Genomic DNA, 16,027 nt, shown 5'->3' with positions numbered 1-16,027 from the left:
GGATAGCCGATGTATCACGATTGCACCAAGATATAAGACATTAGGTCAAGAAAAACATAAACTGTAAATATTTGAACATATTGAGTACTAAATATCGTTTCTCTACAGCATGAGTAACCTGGTTTTGGAACAGCCATGACATACAACAATGCATTGGAAAATGAATACGGAATTTATTTGAATAAGTTGCATGGGATTTTACTATCGTCATAAGGACGTTGTTAACAGTGTGTGTTCATATCATTGGGTTGTATTTAAACACATGCTGAAGTAAACCATGCCGGTACGATGTCAACACTTTAACCGATTAAAATCTCGCGTTACAAATATGCACAACAATATTCAACGCTTAATACGTGTATACTAACTCAAACAGATGATTATGATACGGACGTATGCGTATGTTTTTCAATTTTATCAATAAACAGTGTTATCTGGAGAATAAAACATAACTCAAACATATACAACGAAGGTGTTATATACATATTGTGATTTTTGTATACTGTTGTAAATGGGGCATTAAGCTGACAAAGACCAAAAGATTTTGGAGATAAAAACACTTAAAACATTTGTTTTATAACATAATAACATTTTTACTTTTTGGCAGGTATTGTTTATCTTGGATGCTATGTCGATGACTGGGATCGTGTCCTTGATGTTGAGTTCGACATTTCTGACAAAAACACACCAGAGGAGTGTGTAAGACGTTGCTGGGAATTCAGATATGCTGGCGTGGAGGTATGGTTTATGTTATATAGATATGATTTGAGATTGGGTCACTCAACTTGGGTATTGTACCTAGGAGTTTATGAAAGAGTGTTCAGCACACTAAGGTTACGTGTTTGCAATACATGTATAAGTTTAATTATTGGAAAAAATGTATGCCTTAATGAGACTCCCTTCTGCGCCAGGGCTATTATATAATAGCTAGGGGTTACACACACGAAACTCTTATCACATTTTATCTTTTCCAATGCAAACTAAGATGGAATCGTTATTTGTTCTATTCTTTATGCATGATCGTTTTAGTTGTGAGATACACATATAATTAAGCGAGTGGCGAAACATATCATATTTAAAAAACATTGTATAAGTTATATGATCTAGTTAATTGGTTTTTAGTACTATCAAATAAGTAAATGCTTATGTTTCAAACACAATTTAATTTTAAAATACGTATATAATAACAAACTGTCAAAGTAAGCACATGGAAGTTGAAACATATAGATATGTTTTTGTAGCGCAACGGTGCTTTACTGGGTTATGAACTCACATGTTAAACTATGTAGGCTGTGAATAAACCTAAAATTTATAACTAAATTAGTGCATGCCACTTATGAATGCTATTGATTTTTCTATATGTTTACCTTAAATAAAAATATAAATGTTGTATTTAGTCCGGGAACGAATGCTTCTGCGGTAATACAATGCACAATCCACATGAAAGTCCAGACACGGAGTGTGCTGATCTCTGTCCTGGAGACGACAGCGAGATTTGTGGAGGTCACTGGAGAATAAGGGTCTTTACCAATTGGGGTAAAACAATTTAAATTAATACACAATATTTATTTCACACTATTTAAATGTTCATATATGAACATTTTTTTTATCAATTTACTACCGTTTTATCATACACAAGTAAAGCAAACTGTAAAACTTGCAATATATATATACATATATTACAACGAGTGGTTTCAGTTAATGTGTTAATTCAAATGGAATGCTTGTAAATAAAAGAGCTGGGCCTGGTGAAATGCTATTTGAAAAAAAAGACTTTGGAACACTTTAACAAAATAGTTATTCAGATAAATATAATTTAATTCAAATTGATTTATTGTTTAGCCTGCGATCTGTTTATCTATGTGTCATTAGTTAACCCATTACTTTATAAGTCACAGCATGTGGACCGACGCCAACAATTGCAAATGGAATCGCAACGCTACGCAAGGGTTCTAATTTAACATACGGTTCAATCGCTGATGTTTACTGTGACCCGGGTTTCATTGACAAACCAACAATCACTTGCCTTTTGAACACGTCATGGGAAACAGCGGCCTGCGAACAAATAGGTAACATTCTTAACATCTATGTATTACGTCTTAATCTCACACAGTGACTACATATGAAATAAACGTTGAAGGGTGCATACAATATTCATCTTATTAGCTATGTTTTACGTTACAACGTACATACATACAATAAATTCTGTAATATTTAATAATAAAAAATTTGGGAAAAATATGCGTGCAAATTAAACTGCTCAAATAGTTTGACATTCCTAAATTCATACATTTTACTATTTCCATTTTTACCAACTATCCTGTGTTTAGTATATTTAAGCACGAGTAAAAACATATATTTTCCTGCTAAGAATTACTAGTTTGGTATTATGTTTATGCAAATCTGTTAATAAATCTAAGAATTTATAAATTATTTTTTACAACCGATACCAATATTCAACGCATTTGTATTATAAAGCATAGAAATTACAAAACATTGATATAAAAATTTAATCATACAGTTTAAGTTAACAATAAAAAATATCAAACCATATTAACAAAAACTGATTTAATGATGTGATAATTATGTTTTGTTTACAGCCGAATAAGCTTGCAAGTAAAAAACGTTGTTTTTATGCTCGTCAAATATCAACATAAATCCCACTAGACCAAACATAAAATGTTTTATTCCAAAGAAGATATATATTACGAATAGTCAATTAAATACAAATCAAGATTAAAACATTTTTCTGTTATTGTATAACATGCTTTTTTTTATAAAAACGGAAATTCACTGATCCCTAGATAGCGGAAACAAAGTGTGGCCCTTGTGTCAGATGAAACTGTTTTAGTTTGTGAACAGTTTAATTACGACCGACGGACATGCCAAATACCCGATTTTATCTTAAATATGTAGCAATCTTTGATAGAGGGATATACACTGCTTAGCATGTTCTCAGAGCGATTCACTTTATTAAAGTTTACAACTCCTTTATCAGGAGTATAATAATTATGCAGTGTTGATTGATTTCATTTATTTATTTTGTCTAATGATTTTTTTCCAAATTGTTGATTAGAAACTAAAACACCCAAAACTATAGCTTTGACACAAACGTGACTACAAATACCATCGCACTTCTTTGTTCATATAACCCAGGAACGTGTTAATCACTGGAGTTTTTGAATTGCGAATGTTTACTACATGGTGATTTCATATTTTAGGATTCAGTGCGATCACTTAAGACATTTGGAAGTGATAAGCACTACAAAGTAAGAATATGTTATCCTTCTACCATAAAACTGACATGGTTAAAAGGCTTTCAACTTGGGAACGTGTGGATCACTGGCATAATAAAGTTGTTTGCAGCACTTCCCTTTATGGCATTGTTTCAGTTCAATCGCTCGAGAAATGAATAAGCAGTTTTCACCACAAACTTATATATGTGTATGATTATTCCATAACATTGACTTAAGACAAGGGCACATAACTCAGGAACGTAATCACTCTGCCTACACAAAAGTACACTGTATGGTTATAAAGAATCTAGAGTTTTAATTAAATCGTTCGAGAAATGCTAAGAAGTTTTCTATACAATATTTTATGCGGAAGGACCGACAAACCGACAAGAAACCGACATATACAACCTTTCCCCCTTTGTACAATTCATTTGGTACGTATTTGGAATAAGACTATTGTGGAAGCACTCAACCGTAACACAAATATGTCTTACATTATGTTTTCTAGGCGAAGAGTACTACATTACAACGAGTACCAATACTTGGAATAAGGTTCCTGAGGACTGTCGATTGGCACAACCAGAATATGAGCATATATATGATACAGGGAAAACTTTTCTGAGAAGGAAAATCACTCTAAATTCGTCGCTTGGACATGACTTTTGGATTGGATATTTCAAGGCCTTCACAGAATTTCAATATCATGGTATTATAGTTATCGCTGTCTCATTGAATTTAAAAAGAAATTACTGTATATATAAGAAGTGTTTAAGAAAGGTGTTATATCACAGTGCATTTAGTTATACCATACTATATTTATTTAAAGATGATAAACGTTGATGAATATAATGATAATCGGCATGTTATAGTCTTAGCTCCAGTTTTATATTTGAACGTTTTTTACAGGTTGTTCAGATTTATCAACGTCTGATTTTCGAAACGTATCGAGTCTCGTTGATTGCCATTATACATGCAATGGATCTTACTTTGGATTATTTTTTTCGTCGAATAAGGTAAATATAGTATAAAAAATGTCATTGCATTTGAGACGCTGAACCAATATATGTAAGTTGTATTAAAATTAGTTCCGATAATAATTATTTAGTCCGCCTTTTCATATAATTATTATAATCTTACCAAGAACGCAATGTGCATGGGTAAAGGTTTACTTGTAAAGTATTTCCTTGCAATCCATATTCTCCACCTTATCCATTGTGATAATTAATTGTCACTTATTTTGGGTTGGCATTTTCGGTATATTTGCAAAAGAGTCACGCAACATAGTACATATTTTGGTTAACTATGTTTCTAGCGGCAAATCATTTCTCACACATCTCCCAATACATCTACGTAATAGCTTGCGATAACCTCATGCAACTGATCGATTTGTTTATTGTTACACAAGGCAAAATATTTTATTTTATTTATTGTCGAATTAATCCCCTAACATTCAATGAACACCTTCATCACAAACGCGAACTCAATCACTATGCAACTCAAGTGTTTGCTTTCACAATCCAGTTGATCATCCCACATTTCTGAAGAGAAATCGTCAGTATTTTTGTCTACAATGAAAGCCATTTAATGATGTACACAGTTTATCAAAGACTCACTTAGTAAGAATAATATGTATGTGATAATTTAGAAATCGTATTAGTGCATATTTTGTTGTTTTGTTGTTGTTGAGCGTTTACATTTCACGCTTTTGGTCCCAACATTTCGTGAATATTGCAGTATGCGTGTTTCAATGGATGCAAGTATGTAAATTATTTTTTTCGTCAATTTTAATCGTCAATTTAAAATAGTAACACTTCTTCTCTTCGACTATTTGCTCATTTCTTAGATATGCGTGTAAATGTTATTATTCAATGTATTTATCTATGAACTTTTTCATGTGTACAATGTTCAATACACTCGATTTATTTGGACGTCAGTTGAAAGTTTGTCATTTTTGCAAAAAATATTCGAGCTGATTTCGTTGCATTGTGTTCTATATATGGTTGAGCATTTGTATGTTCATGCTTACCGAAAGAAGGTGAATAATCAGTGTTTTTTAATTCCGGCCTAACAATTAATTTGCTTCTATTATATTAGTCCGTATGTGAAACGATTTTTTAACGGACGAGATATCTGGAGCCTTAACAAGATGATGATTAGACTTTATTAGAAGTTTAGAATATCCCTAATGGATGCTCTTGCGAGGTTGTCAAGTATTTCCGCTCTTACGAATTGTTGAGTAATTTCAATTTTTTCCATATAAATCACAGAGCAAAAAAAATTAAAGCTATTTAATATAAAGAGGAATACTTTGTAACAAGTGTATTACTTTATTGGGCAAACATTGATATATTTGCTATATGTCGGTTTCCAATATACTGCCGTCTCATGTCTTCAAAAATCACTCTCAGCACGACAAAAGTGTTAACATTTTATTGCATGCATAACATTAGATAAGGGTTTTTCTTCCTCGCGAGATCATCGGGAATACTTACCCGATTCAAATATATGTAATATAGTTTAGTCATAGATAAACTGTATTAACTGGCCTGTCGGCACCAATTGTAAACTGTGAGGACAAAGATCAAATAACAAATTTAAGATTAGACTGAATTTGTTGCGTTCATGATCAGTATGGTACTAGAATATAGGTCTTGGTCAAGATTGACAGGACAATAACATTATGAGGACTGCTTATGAAGTATGACTGTATATAACTGTATAAAACTTTAAGCGCAATTTGAATTTGGCATAACTTTTTAATAAGACATGTTCGAGCTTATAGCAGAATGACTGTCCATATAAACGACTATTTCAATTCATGGCTGCGTTACTCGTAACAATATTGTGAATATGACCACCCGTGAAAAAATATTACCATGAATCAACACATATCCTAAATATACAAACTATTCGTGTTTATGAAGTCAATGAATATTTGTGTGAATACAAAAACAGTATTTACAGAAGAAAACAACTATTAAAGGCGGTTCGAAGTGGATAAAATAACAACCCATATGTATAAATCTACGTTAATCATCCACCGATTTTATATATAACAATACACTAAACAATAACACGTTTGTCATACACGTCTAATATATAGATCATTTTCTTTTCAATTGTTTAGCAATGAATTGAATACCGTATTATTGAAAATATATGAAGGCCTTGAACTATCCAATCGAAACGTCGTGTTGAAGAGTCGCATTGAGAGTGCTTTTGCTCCTCAAAATAGTTTGCCCTGTATCACATGTATGCCCATATTCGGGTTGTTCCAATAGACGGTAAATAAAGAAAAGTACTCTAGTACTAATGTTCGTTGTAATATAGTAATCCTGGCATAGAACAAAAGAAAAACAATATGTCACGCTCGAGTGCATCCAAAAGTGTTTTTATTGCATATACATACCAAGGGCTATCTTACAATTTGAAAAGATTGTATATTTGTGTACCTCTGTCGGTCAGTGGGCCTTCAGGTGTGTTTTTCGGCCTCACATATTATTATAAGATTTTCATTCCAATTATATGTAAATATGTTCCCCAAGCGAATGATTTGAAACTGCATGATGTTGCCACACAATGCAAATGTGAAAAATACTTGTTATGCCACTGATCTACACTTCCAATGTCCATTTTAGTTGAAATGCAACTGTCTGGGTAAACTACCAGCTTACCTTACGAAAACAAATTGCAAAACACGTGGTGATTTCGTTTGTGGTACAAGCAGCTCTCAAGCCATATACAGATTCACAAATGGTAAATATTGCGCTTTGTGTCAACTTTTTTATTTATTTTCTAATAATAGGCCCTTGTCTGTAGAATGTTTACATGCGAATAAGGGAAACAGTCATTGCGTATTCAGGCATGACTTTGATATTTGATCGAAAAGTCTTCGCTTAATATTCCGCTTTGTAAACGTTTAAAGGATTCCATTTCATTTTTTTTCAGACAAAACATCAGGGGATGAACACACAAACACCATTGCTAATATGTGCAAGGCATCTTCTTCAAATGCAAACGACTCCGCTTGGGTCAAGTGTGATGATGAAAACAATAAAAGGCATATGTGGTGTAGACACGGTATTTATACTTTATCTTAATTTAGACTTGTGTGCGTTTGGATTTCGAAATTCGAAGCTACAAATTTCTCAGATTAAACATCTGACCGAATAGAAACCTTCCGTCAGTTAATACATCTGAACATACATTAAGTCCCTTTTTCCGGATTTAACCATTGGCAATATTAGAAAGCACACCTATAATATAAGAAAACACACCAATAATATAAGAAAACACGTTAAAACACATTCAGTCAGTCGAAAGCATTCTGCTAAATAGAACTATTCATTTTATTTTAAAGCAAAAACGCCAACTATAAATTCGATTTAATAACAAATATAATCATTCGGATAATATGTGTCGTAATATGGTAAAAACGGTTCGTTTCATAAAAAAATTGTAAATACGTATATATATTAAATATCGTTGTTTACTTTATACAAAGCTGTGTATTCATGTTACTACAATTTCCTTGACAAAAAAAACACACAAAAATATTGCAACAATTTAATGGCAGCCACAAGTAAAGTTACCTTTGTATCTGGATCGACGTTTGCTACTTGGAATGCAGCTAATGACATCTGCGCTAACCGAAGTGCATTACCGTCTGCGGCGGTAGGCTACACTGGCAGCAGTTTCGAATATTTTTCGTTTACAAATATGTTTCGGAACTGGACCCTCCATCAAGAAAACGGTGCGTGTTTGATCAGCCTATTTGTTAGACCTTGTGTCATAAAATAATGACTTGTGGGAAATGTAAAGTGACTAATGCTCATCACCTTTTGTCGTTGGTTACACACATACTGTTAGCGATGTGTTATCGTGTTGTCTATTTATATTTACAATATTTAATATTGCGCTTTATTTGGATAAAGAAACATGTTTTATTTTTACATCTAACAAATGACATGTTTTCTTTCGCATGCGATTTATAGGAACCAAGGAAGAAATACGTATCCCATAGTTGTTACACTATTTGGCAAAATATTGTTAAACGTCACTGTTGTTTAATTAAGGTTTATAGTGGTAAGAACTGGCTACTTGCCTTAAATAAAACATCCGATAATTTAAATGACAGTCATCTCCTGCTCATTTATCAAGGATAACATGAACAGCATCATTCTTGTTCAAACATAAAAACTTGTTTTAAATATATAGCCACATGTATGAAACTGATTAACACTGTTAAATGATTGATTGGTAAATCATGCAAGTGAAAAACTAGAACGCGTACACAATATAGTCGCTCGTATGATGTATGCATGCATATAAAACACGTCACACCAACTTTATATATACATACTCACGCATTAATCTTATTTTAAAAACTCCCTGCTTATAGGGAGTATCAGTGGTGGCCCGATGATGTTTGCTTACGTGAGTCCAAACTCGTCGGAGATCAAGTTTTCTTCCATCGCAACGGCGTCAAAGAATTTCTTATGTTTAGGACCTAAGCTGACTAGTAAGTAAAATGACACAATTATATAAATACGATATTAAAAAAATATAATTACAGCAATAGATACACAATATTGTTTCAAATGTTAAACAGCATATTGTTCCTGCGTGGATGTTGCATAGATAATAAGTAAACCACTCGTCTTCTAGTAAGATATTTTAAATATAAAAACGCGATTAACACTCGGTTAAGAGCGTTGTAAGATAAGATGGACTGTGAAGTTGTTTCCTTTGTTTAAAAGAAATATTGATTAAATAAATGGCTCAATTTTGATGTGTATGTGCCATGTTTTCAGTTAATCAAATGTTCGAATAATACACTAAATAGTTTTTAATGGTATCGTAGTTATTATATAATCATAATATTGGTGCCGTATTTCTATCAACTCAATCAAGGTACACGTAGCATTTCTGTAACATCACCGTCGAATACAACAACAACGTTTCAAACAAGTGGGACAACATATACGACACGATCATCCTCCTCAACAATAACGCCAACATTAACTATCAAACCCGTTACATCACCAATAACAAGACAATCAACTTCCACAACAAATGTTCAGACGATCGGGACAACATATAATTCACGGGACACCGCCCCAACAACTACGAAAGCAACATCACACGACACAGCAACATCACCGAAGAATATTCAATCAACAACGTCTTTGACAGCGATTGACGGTCAATCTGATGTTTCTAAACAACAAGATTCTAAAGGTGGTATACACGAAAACTAAGTTGTGTAATTGGATTAATTGAATTATTTGGGGGGGGGGGGGTTCATATCAATTATATGTTTTCACTTGTAATAGAAAATAATACGATCGTGCACAGCAATATTTAATATGCATTCTATTTGAGTCGTAAACCACACGTAATTCAATTAGTTCATACACGCACACATCAAATAAAACATCATTTCTTTCGTACACTTGGTTTGTTAAGACACAGAAGGAAAACAAGTATGGGTAGCTCTGCAACAAACCACGTGCGTTCAGTTAATAGCCCGTGCTTCAATGGTTACAAACAAAAGAAATCAGAAATACGCAGCGCAGTAAAACCACATAAGTTGTGTGCACTATATTTTTTTCCTAAACACAACGGTTACAATTGGTTAATTTGACATTTATATTTACTATTTGATATTGACGCTTCACTGTGTTTAAACATACATTTAATGTCACATTGACAATTTGCTTGTGGTTAACGAAAGCAGCCAACATAATTTTGAATTGTTTGGGTGTTGACGTCACGAACACGCATACGTGTATATTGTCGGGGTCATAAGTTACAGAATATGTTTGACAATCATACTTGTATATTTCCTGGTAGAATTTAAATAATGAACGGCTTATTGATGGTTATATGGATACTAACCAACTTTGTATCGTACCGTGGTTTAACTCCTTCCAATTGGGACTCCAAAACTTTGGTTACAAATGCAATACCCAACACTAAGTCGGTAATATGTACTAAAATATTGAATGTTGTAGAATCTACGACTACGGCTGTAGCAGCAGGGGTCTCAGTTACAGTTGCAATAGTGGTTTCTGCTGTGGTGATTGTCATATTCCTCAAATACAAGTACGTTTAAACTTGCTTCGTTGATACGTTAGATACTCTATGTTTAACTTTGTTAGACCATTTTTACACAACATCTAAGTCCTGTGATGCTTAATCAGTATGCATTCTTATAATAATGATATTCATAGTCACAAAACATGTTGTAATATTTGCATTATAATATAGACTTTTCACAGCTAAGTAATATATAATGTTTGCAATATCCGCCTTATGAAAATAACAGGTAAAGAAAAAAGTATGCATACATGTATATTTGATAGAAAGAAATTGTGTTTCGCAAACACAAAGAGGTCCAACTTGGAGAACATAGACGATAACCACCACATATCGTTAGCGAGAGTTGAATCAAAACCAGACGCAAACTTCCAAACCACAGGAGGATCGGTGTCGAATCATACTTACATTTCTCTGCAGAACGCAAGCAAATGTACCAAGGACGCTGATAAATATAATCCCGTTGCCTTCACTGACGTTACCTATCAAAATACGAATATCACAAAGAGAAGCCTTGACTTAGAAGCCCGTGCCTACTTTGTGTTAGAGAAGGACATATGTGAGCAACAGAGAAACACTGACAAGTCCATTCCAACAGACAAACTCGACTACTTTGTTCTAGAAAAACAACAACCAAATATTGGAAACGGAAACGGTGTTTCAACAAATGAAGTGCATCCATACTTTGTTCTGGAGAAAGACGGTGATCAATCTGTCCACGCCAGACTTCCAAAAGAAGCAAATTCTTACTTTGTATTAGAGAAACAAACCAATGGTAACTTAACACCAATAAATGCAGACAATGCACGTGACTTGGCACACGATGATGGAAATATGTATCAAGAGATAGATTCGCATGACACATACTTGGGTATTGATGATTCAAGAGAGAGCGACACCGATTACGATTACACTAACAAGGCATTCAGGAACTCGAACATGGAAATCTCCGAGAACGTTTACAACCATCTTAACTCTGCTGGCGACGAGTATGATCATGTGGGCAAAGGGCAAAACAACGATATGGCGATAGAAAATAATTATGACTTTACGTCTGATGCCGTTAGAAAATAAGCATGGCTATCGAAAAGAAACTTGCTGGATGTGTAAATAGTATTTGCCTTGATATACCTGCTCATTTTCCCTTGTAGTTAATTTCATTTTATTAAAAAAATATCTTTAATAACAGAATGATAATGTATATAAATTTGTTTATATTTGTTATTTATGTAGCATAAATTATAGCATATTACTTGATCTTGTTTACGCTCTTATTCACATATGTAACAGATATCATCTCGAGAATTGAAAGGTGCAGAGAAACGCAAGATCAGGTGGATTTTTTTTACGTGCAGCTATGCTCATGTATCAGTACGGAAATGAATAACTCTGTTCCGAAATTCTGTGATTCAAAACATGTCAGAAAAAACACAAAAAGCCTTTTTGGAATGAACGCCTGTCCGAACTATGGAGTGATTTATGCGCCAAAGAAAAACTTTATAGCAAGTGCAAAGGGACTCGTTCGATTAAAATTGCGAAGAGAAGGGAGTATATAACAGCGAGAAATCGTTTGACAAGGAACTGAGAACAGCGGAACGGCAGTACCGGGAAGCAATTGCCCTCGACATTGAAGACATATCAACAAACAATCCAAGAGATTTTTGGAATAAAATTAATAATCTTCGGCCAAGGAAAAATAAAGACATTCCCGTTGAAATCATAGACAGTAACGGGTGTGTATGTCGTGATGAAGGTTCGGTGTTGGACCGCTGGAGGTCGGATTTTGCGAACTTATATTAAAGCAGCGATAATAGTTAATTCGACGAAGAATGTTTCGATCGTAACAAAGTACATAAACATGTACTTGAACTAAATCTGTTAGATCCGTTATATACGCAAAATGAACAGTTTAACTGTAAAATAACACTAGATGAAATAACAAACATCTTAATGGCGGTGAAGTCAAGGTCAGCTTGTGGAGTCGATCAGATACCCTACGATGTTCTGAAATTCCCTGTAATTTATATTGTTGTGTTACAGCAACTCTTTCAATTGATCATGGATGTCAGCATTAGACATACTGTTTGGCGGAAATCTATTATATGTCCAATCTTAAAAGACTCGACCACTGATTCTCGTCTACCAATGAACTTCAGAGGTGTAAGCTTATTGTCCTGTGTCAGTAAAATATACAGTTCACTTATTAACAAGGGGCTCACACATTATCTAGACGATAACGATATTCTTGCCGAAGAGCAAAACGGATTCAGAAGCGGCCGCTTATGCGAGGATCACGTTTTCACATTAGACAGTATTGTAAGAGACAATAACTCTGTATTCGTTGCGTTTATAGATCTACGCAAATGTGTTGATTTTATCGACCGAGAAATGCTTTTGTATAAACTTTTGCAAAACGGAGTTGACGGAAAACTCTATAACTCTCTATATATAAAGTATATATAGCCAAACCGTATCGTGCGTGCGGGTTAATGGTCGTTTAACAGAGTGGTTCCGGTGTGACAAGAACATGAAACAGGGAGACAACTTATCGCCGACGCTCTTCTCTGTCTTCGTTAATGACCAAGTAGTGGAAATAAACAACCTTGACCTCGGGGTCAAGATCGATGAAACTTCTCCATCCATGTTACTATACGCCGATGATAAAGTCCTTATCGCCAACTCGGAGGCCGATCTTCAGATTATCCTTAACCAAATGCATAACTGGTGTTAATGATGGAGGGTACTCATTAATACAGACAAATCTAAAGTCGTGCATTTTAGAAAGGAATACCGGAAAGGAACACAACGAACCGATACCGAATTCAAAATTGGATTTAACTGTGGTGGAAATTGTAGACACATATAAGTATCTGGGGGTAGTTATGCACGAAAAGCGTGATTATAGTTTTCACTGTGAAATGCTTGCAAAAAGTGCCGGGGGAGCTCTCGGGTCTATTATAAATAAAATTCATAATATGAAACAATCTGACTTTAAAACCTATGAAAAGCTATATAATTATTGTGTGATATCCATATCGGATTACTGTATATCCATTTGGGGATTCAAACACTTCCAATCAGCAGAAAATGTTCAACACCGGGCAATACGGTACTTTTTAGGTGTACACGCCTATTTCAGCGTTACTAGGTGAAATTGGATGTTAACCGAGCATCTACAGTAGATGGCTTGCAATGATGAGGTTTTGGAATAGACTTGTGAAACTTGACGAAAATAGATTAACCAAACGAAAATTTGATAGGGATTACAGTTCATCAAATAACAATAACTGGTGCAGTGAATTTAAAACGGTCATGTCTAGACTTAACCTTACGGATTAGTATAACCGTAAAAGTCCCATTCAAATGGATTTAGCTAAAGAAAGCCTAACTCAGTTTTATTCATTAATTTGATCTAGAGACAATGAACGTGTTTCAAAGTTAAGAACATATAGAACCTTCAAAACTGAATTTGTCTGTAAAGAATAGCTTACAATGAACTTAAACAGAAATGAACGCGCTTTGTTTGTGCAATTCAGAAAAAGGAATTCTGCCACTTAGGGTCTAGACCGGAAGGTATGTGTGTGAAGCCCCCGAGCAAAGACGGTGTAGGCTGTGTCAAAGTGGACTGGTCGAAGATGAAACTCATTGTCTTGTTGAATCTGCTCTTTATGAGAACACACGATCAGTTATATTTGAGAATATTTTGAACTCTAAAGAATATACTACATGTCAATCAAATAAAGATACATTAGTTCGCTTGTTTAAATGTCGTCCTAGAAAGTGTGCGAAATGTGTTGTTAATGCTTTTTATATCAGAAGCAGTATGTTATATAAGTAAACATATCTGTTGTATGCTGTTGTGTCAGTTTAAACTTTAAAAAACAATAATTATGTAAATTGACTTCTAAGTATCAACTACGTATTACATGTTTTTCAGAAATATGCCTTCTTAATTGGATAATTTTACTACTACTGAAATAATTCTTATATATCTAACTTGGATAAACCTGAATGAATTTTTTGACTCTATAATTTGCATAATTTTTTTTTGAAATAGAACTAACTTCGATAAACCTTAATTCAATTTCTTATTGACTTAACAACTATCAGATAGATGCTACAATCGTAATGGATTTTATCTAACGTTGAGTAAACCGTGTTTTAAATGTTGATATAATTATTTAATTAACCACTTAAATAGTACAATAGGACTGGTAATTATATTAAATCTTAAAATCAATAAAACCTCATATTATTATCTATGTTTAATAGTCTTATATTTTTGTGCTAAATTGTTAAAATTAAAAAGTTTTATGTCAAGTTAAATTGTTTGCCTGTGAATACATGTTGACAATATTCTATTCAGTGATGCAATACTTAAGATAATCTTGTACAATTCATGTATGTTTGATGTATTAACACTTCTGTATGATTAGTTCTTTTGATGGCGCACATAATTGCAGAGCTATTGGACGTGTAGGTAGCGATCGACCCTATCAACTGAAGCTCGTGTCCCGGTGTGCCGTAATTTTTTGTGGTTTTGTGCGAAATCAAAAGAACGTGTATCATAAGCTGTTATTTATTCACAAAAAAGTTCGGTCCGCATACGATTTATAACTATTGAACTCTTGTTATGTTCTTATAAATATATTATATAGAAGATGCTAATTTATTAATTGAACTCAGTATGTTGCTCAAATATTGTATTGTCCATATGTATAATAATGATCATGTTATATTTTGCACTGTTGTTAAGGTGATTCATAGGCCTATTTAGCCGGTAGTTCTTTTATGCAGTGTATATATGTTTGTAAATACCCTGTACGAAAACACATGTCACTATAATAAACGATTATCTATCATATGAACAAAACGTTCAACCGGCAAACGTCTCTCTTCATACCATGTGTATGATATATTTCACACTTTGTGATATGTTTAGGGATAATAAACATTAACTAGCATAGCGTAATTGTTACGTCAGAAAACACAAACAAAACAACAACTCAGGTGGATGAGTTCATAGTATGATGATTATATTTATATGTTTCATAATTCTATCAGTTGACCGATTAGTATGCGGTACAATTTCAAAAACAAACTCTTTCCTCAAAGCTACGATCCATAATCTGACACACAGTTTAACATGGTGCGTTACATGTTTAATAAGTTTTCTAAATTTGCTTAATTTTCAAAGAACACAATTTTAAGATGCATAGTATTTCATAATAATTTATATTTCTCCATATATATCCGATAACGACACTACTAAGATGACACATAGTGCACCAGTGTTATATGTCAACTCACTCTTGCAGTAAAATATGTCGAATTACACGCGACCCAAAATCAGAAAGTAATATATGGCATTTGTCTTAAATACATACTTCTGAAAAGTGTGAGCACTGCAACGTATTACACTTGTGAAACGGAAACACAGCTGAAGTACTTGACATTTGACATAGACATTCGACATTGGCATTTGACGAACAAACATGACTCATATACGCTTGACATTAGTCTTTATATGTGGTTTGAATAATATGCGTGATGCAATCACGCTTCACATTGTCAATTCATTGGTAAACATACTATTCAAAACTATTTACAGAGAAAAAGTCATAAAAGAGAGCTTACTTGTCTATGACATTAACGTTCATTTGTGACATTCGACTACATACGATGTTTAT

General features: G+C 33.6%; 3 protein-coding genes across 8 annotated transcripts in view; all 3 read left to right on the top strand.

Moving 5' to 3' along the window:
• The window catches only part of LOC127860137 (uncharacterized), a 355,128-nt gene that overhangs the window by 69,837 nt on the left and 269,264 nt on the right, over positions 1-16,027 (top strand). The gene's annotated exons all lie outside the window — the stretch shown is intronic.
• Positions 1-16,027, top strand: part of LOC127860164 (protein CDV3 homolog) — a 337,157-nt gene that overhangs the window by 120,165 nt on the left and 200,965 nt on the right. The window lies entirely within an intron of this gene.
• LOC127860144 (uncharacterized) lies at positions 270-15,294 on the top strand. Its single transcript, XM_052398010.1, has 13 exons — positions 270-399; positions 608-738; positions 1,398-1,536; positions 1,893-2,069; positions 3,745-3,942; positions 4,143-4,249; positions 6,875-6,992; positions 7,185-7,316; positions 7,813-7,989; positions 8,638-8,757; positions 9,150-9,476; positions 10,253-10,343; positions 10,604-15,294. The coding sequence occupies exons 1-13, from the start codon at positions 396-398 to the stop codon at positions 11,409-11,411; spliced, it is 2,529 nt and encodes an 842-aa protein (XP_052253970.1). The 5' UTR covers positions 270-395; the 3' UTR covers positions 11,412-15,294.

The sequence above is a fragment of the Dreissena polymorpha genome, chromosome 15, assembly GCF_020536995.1.
Source record: "Dreissena polymorpha isolate Duluth1 chromosome 15, UMN_Dpol_1.0, whole genome shotgun sequence".
Lineage (NCBI taxonomy): Eukaryota > Metazoa > Mollusca > Bivalvia > Myida > Dreissenidae > Dreissena > Dreissena polymorpha.
This window is presented reverse-complemented; position numbering and strand designations above follow the sequence as displayed.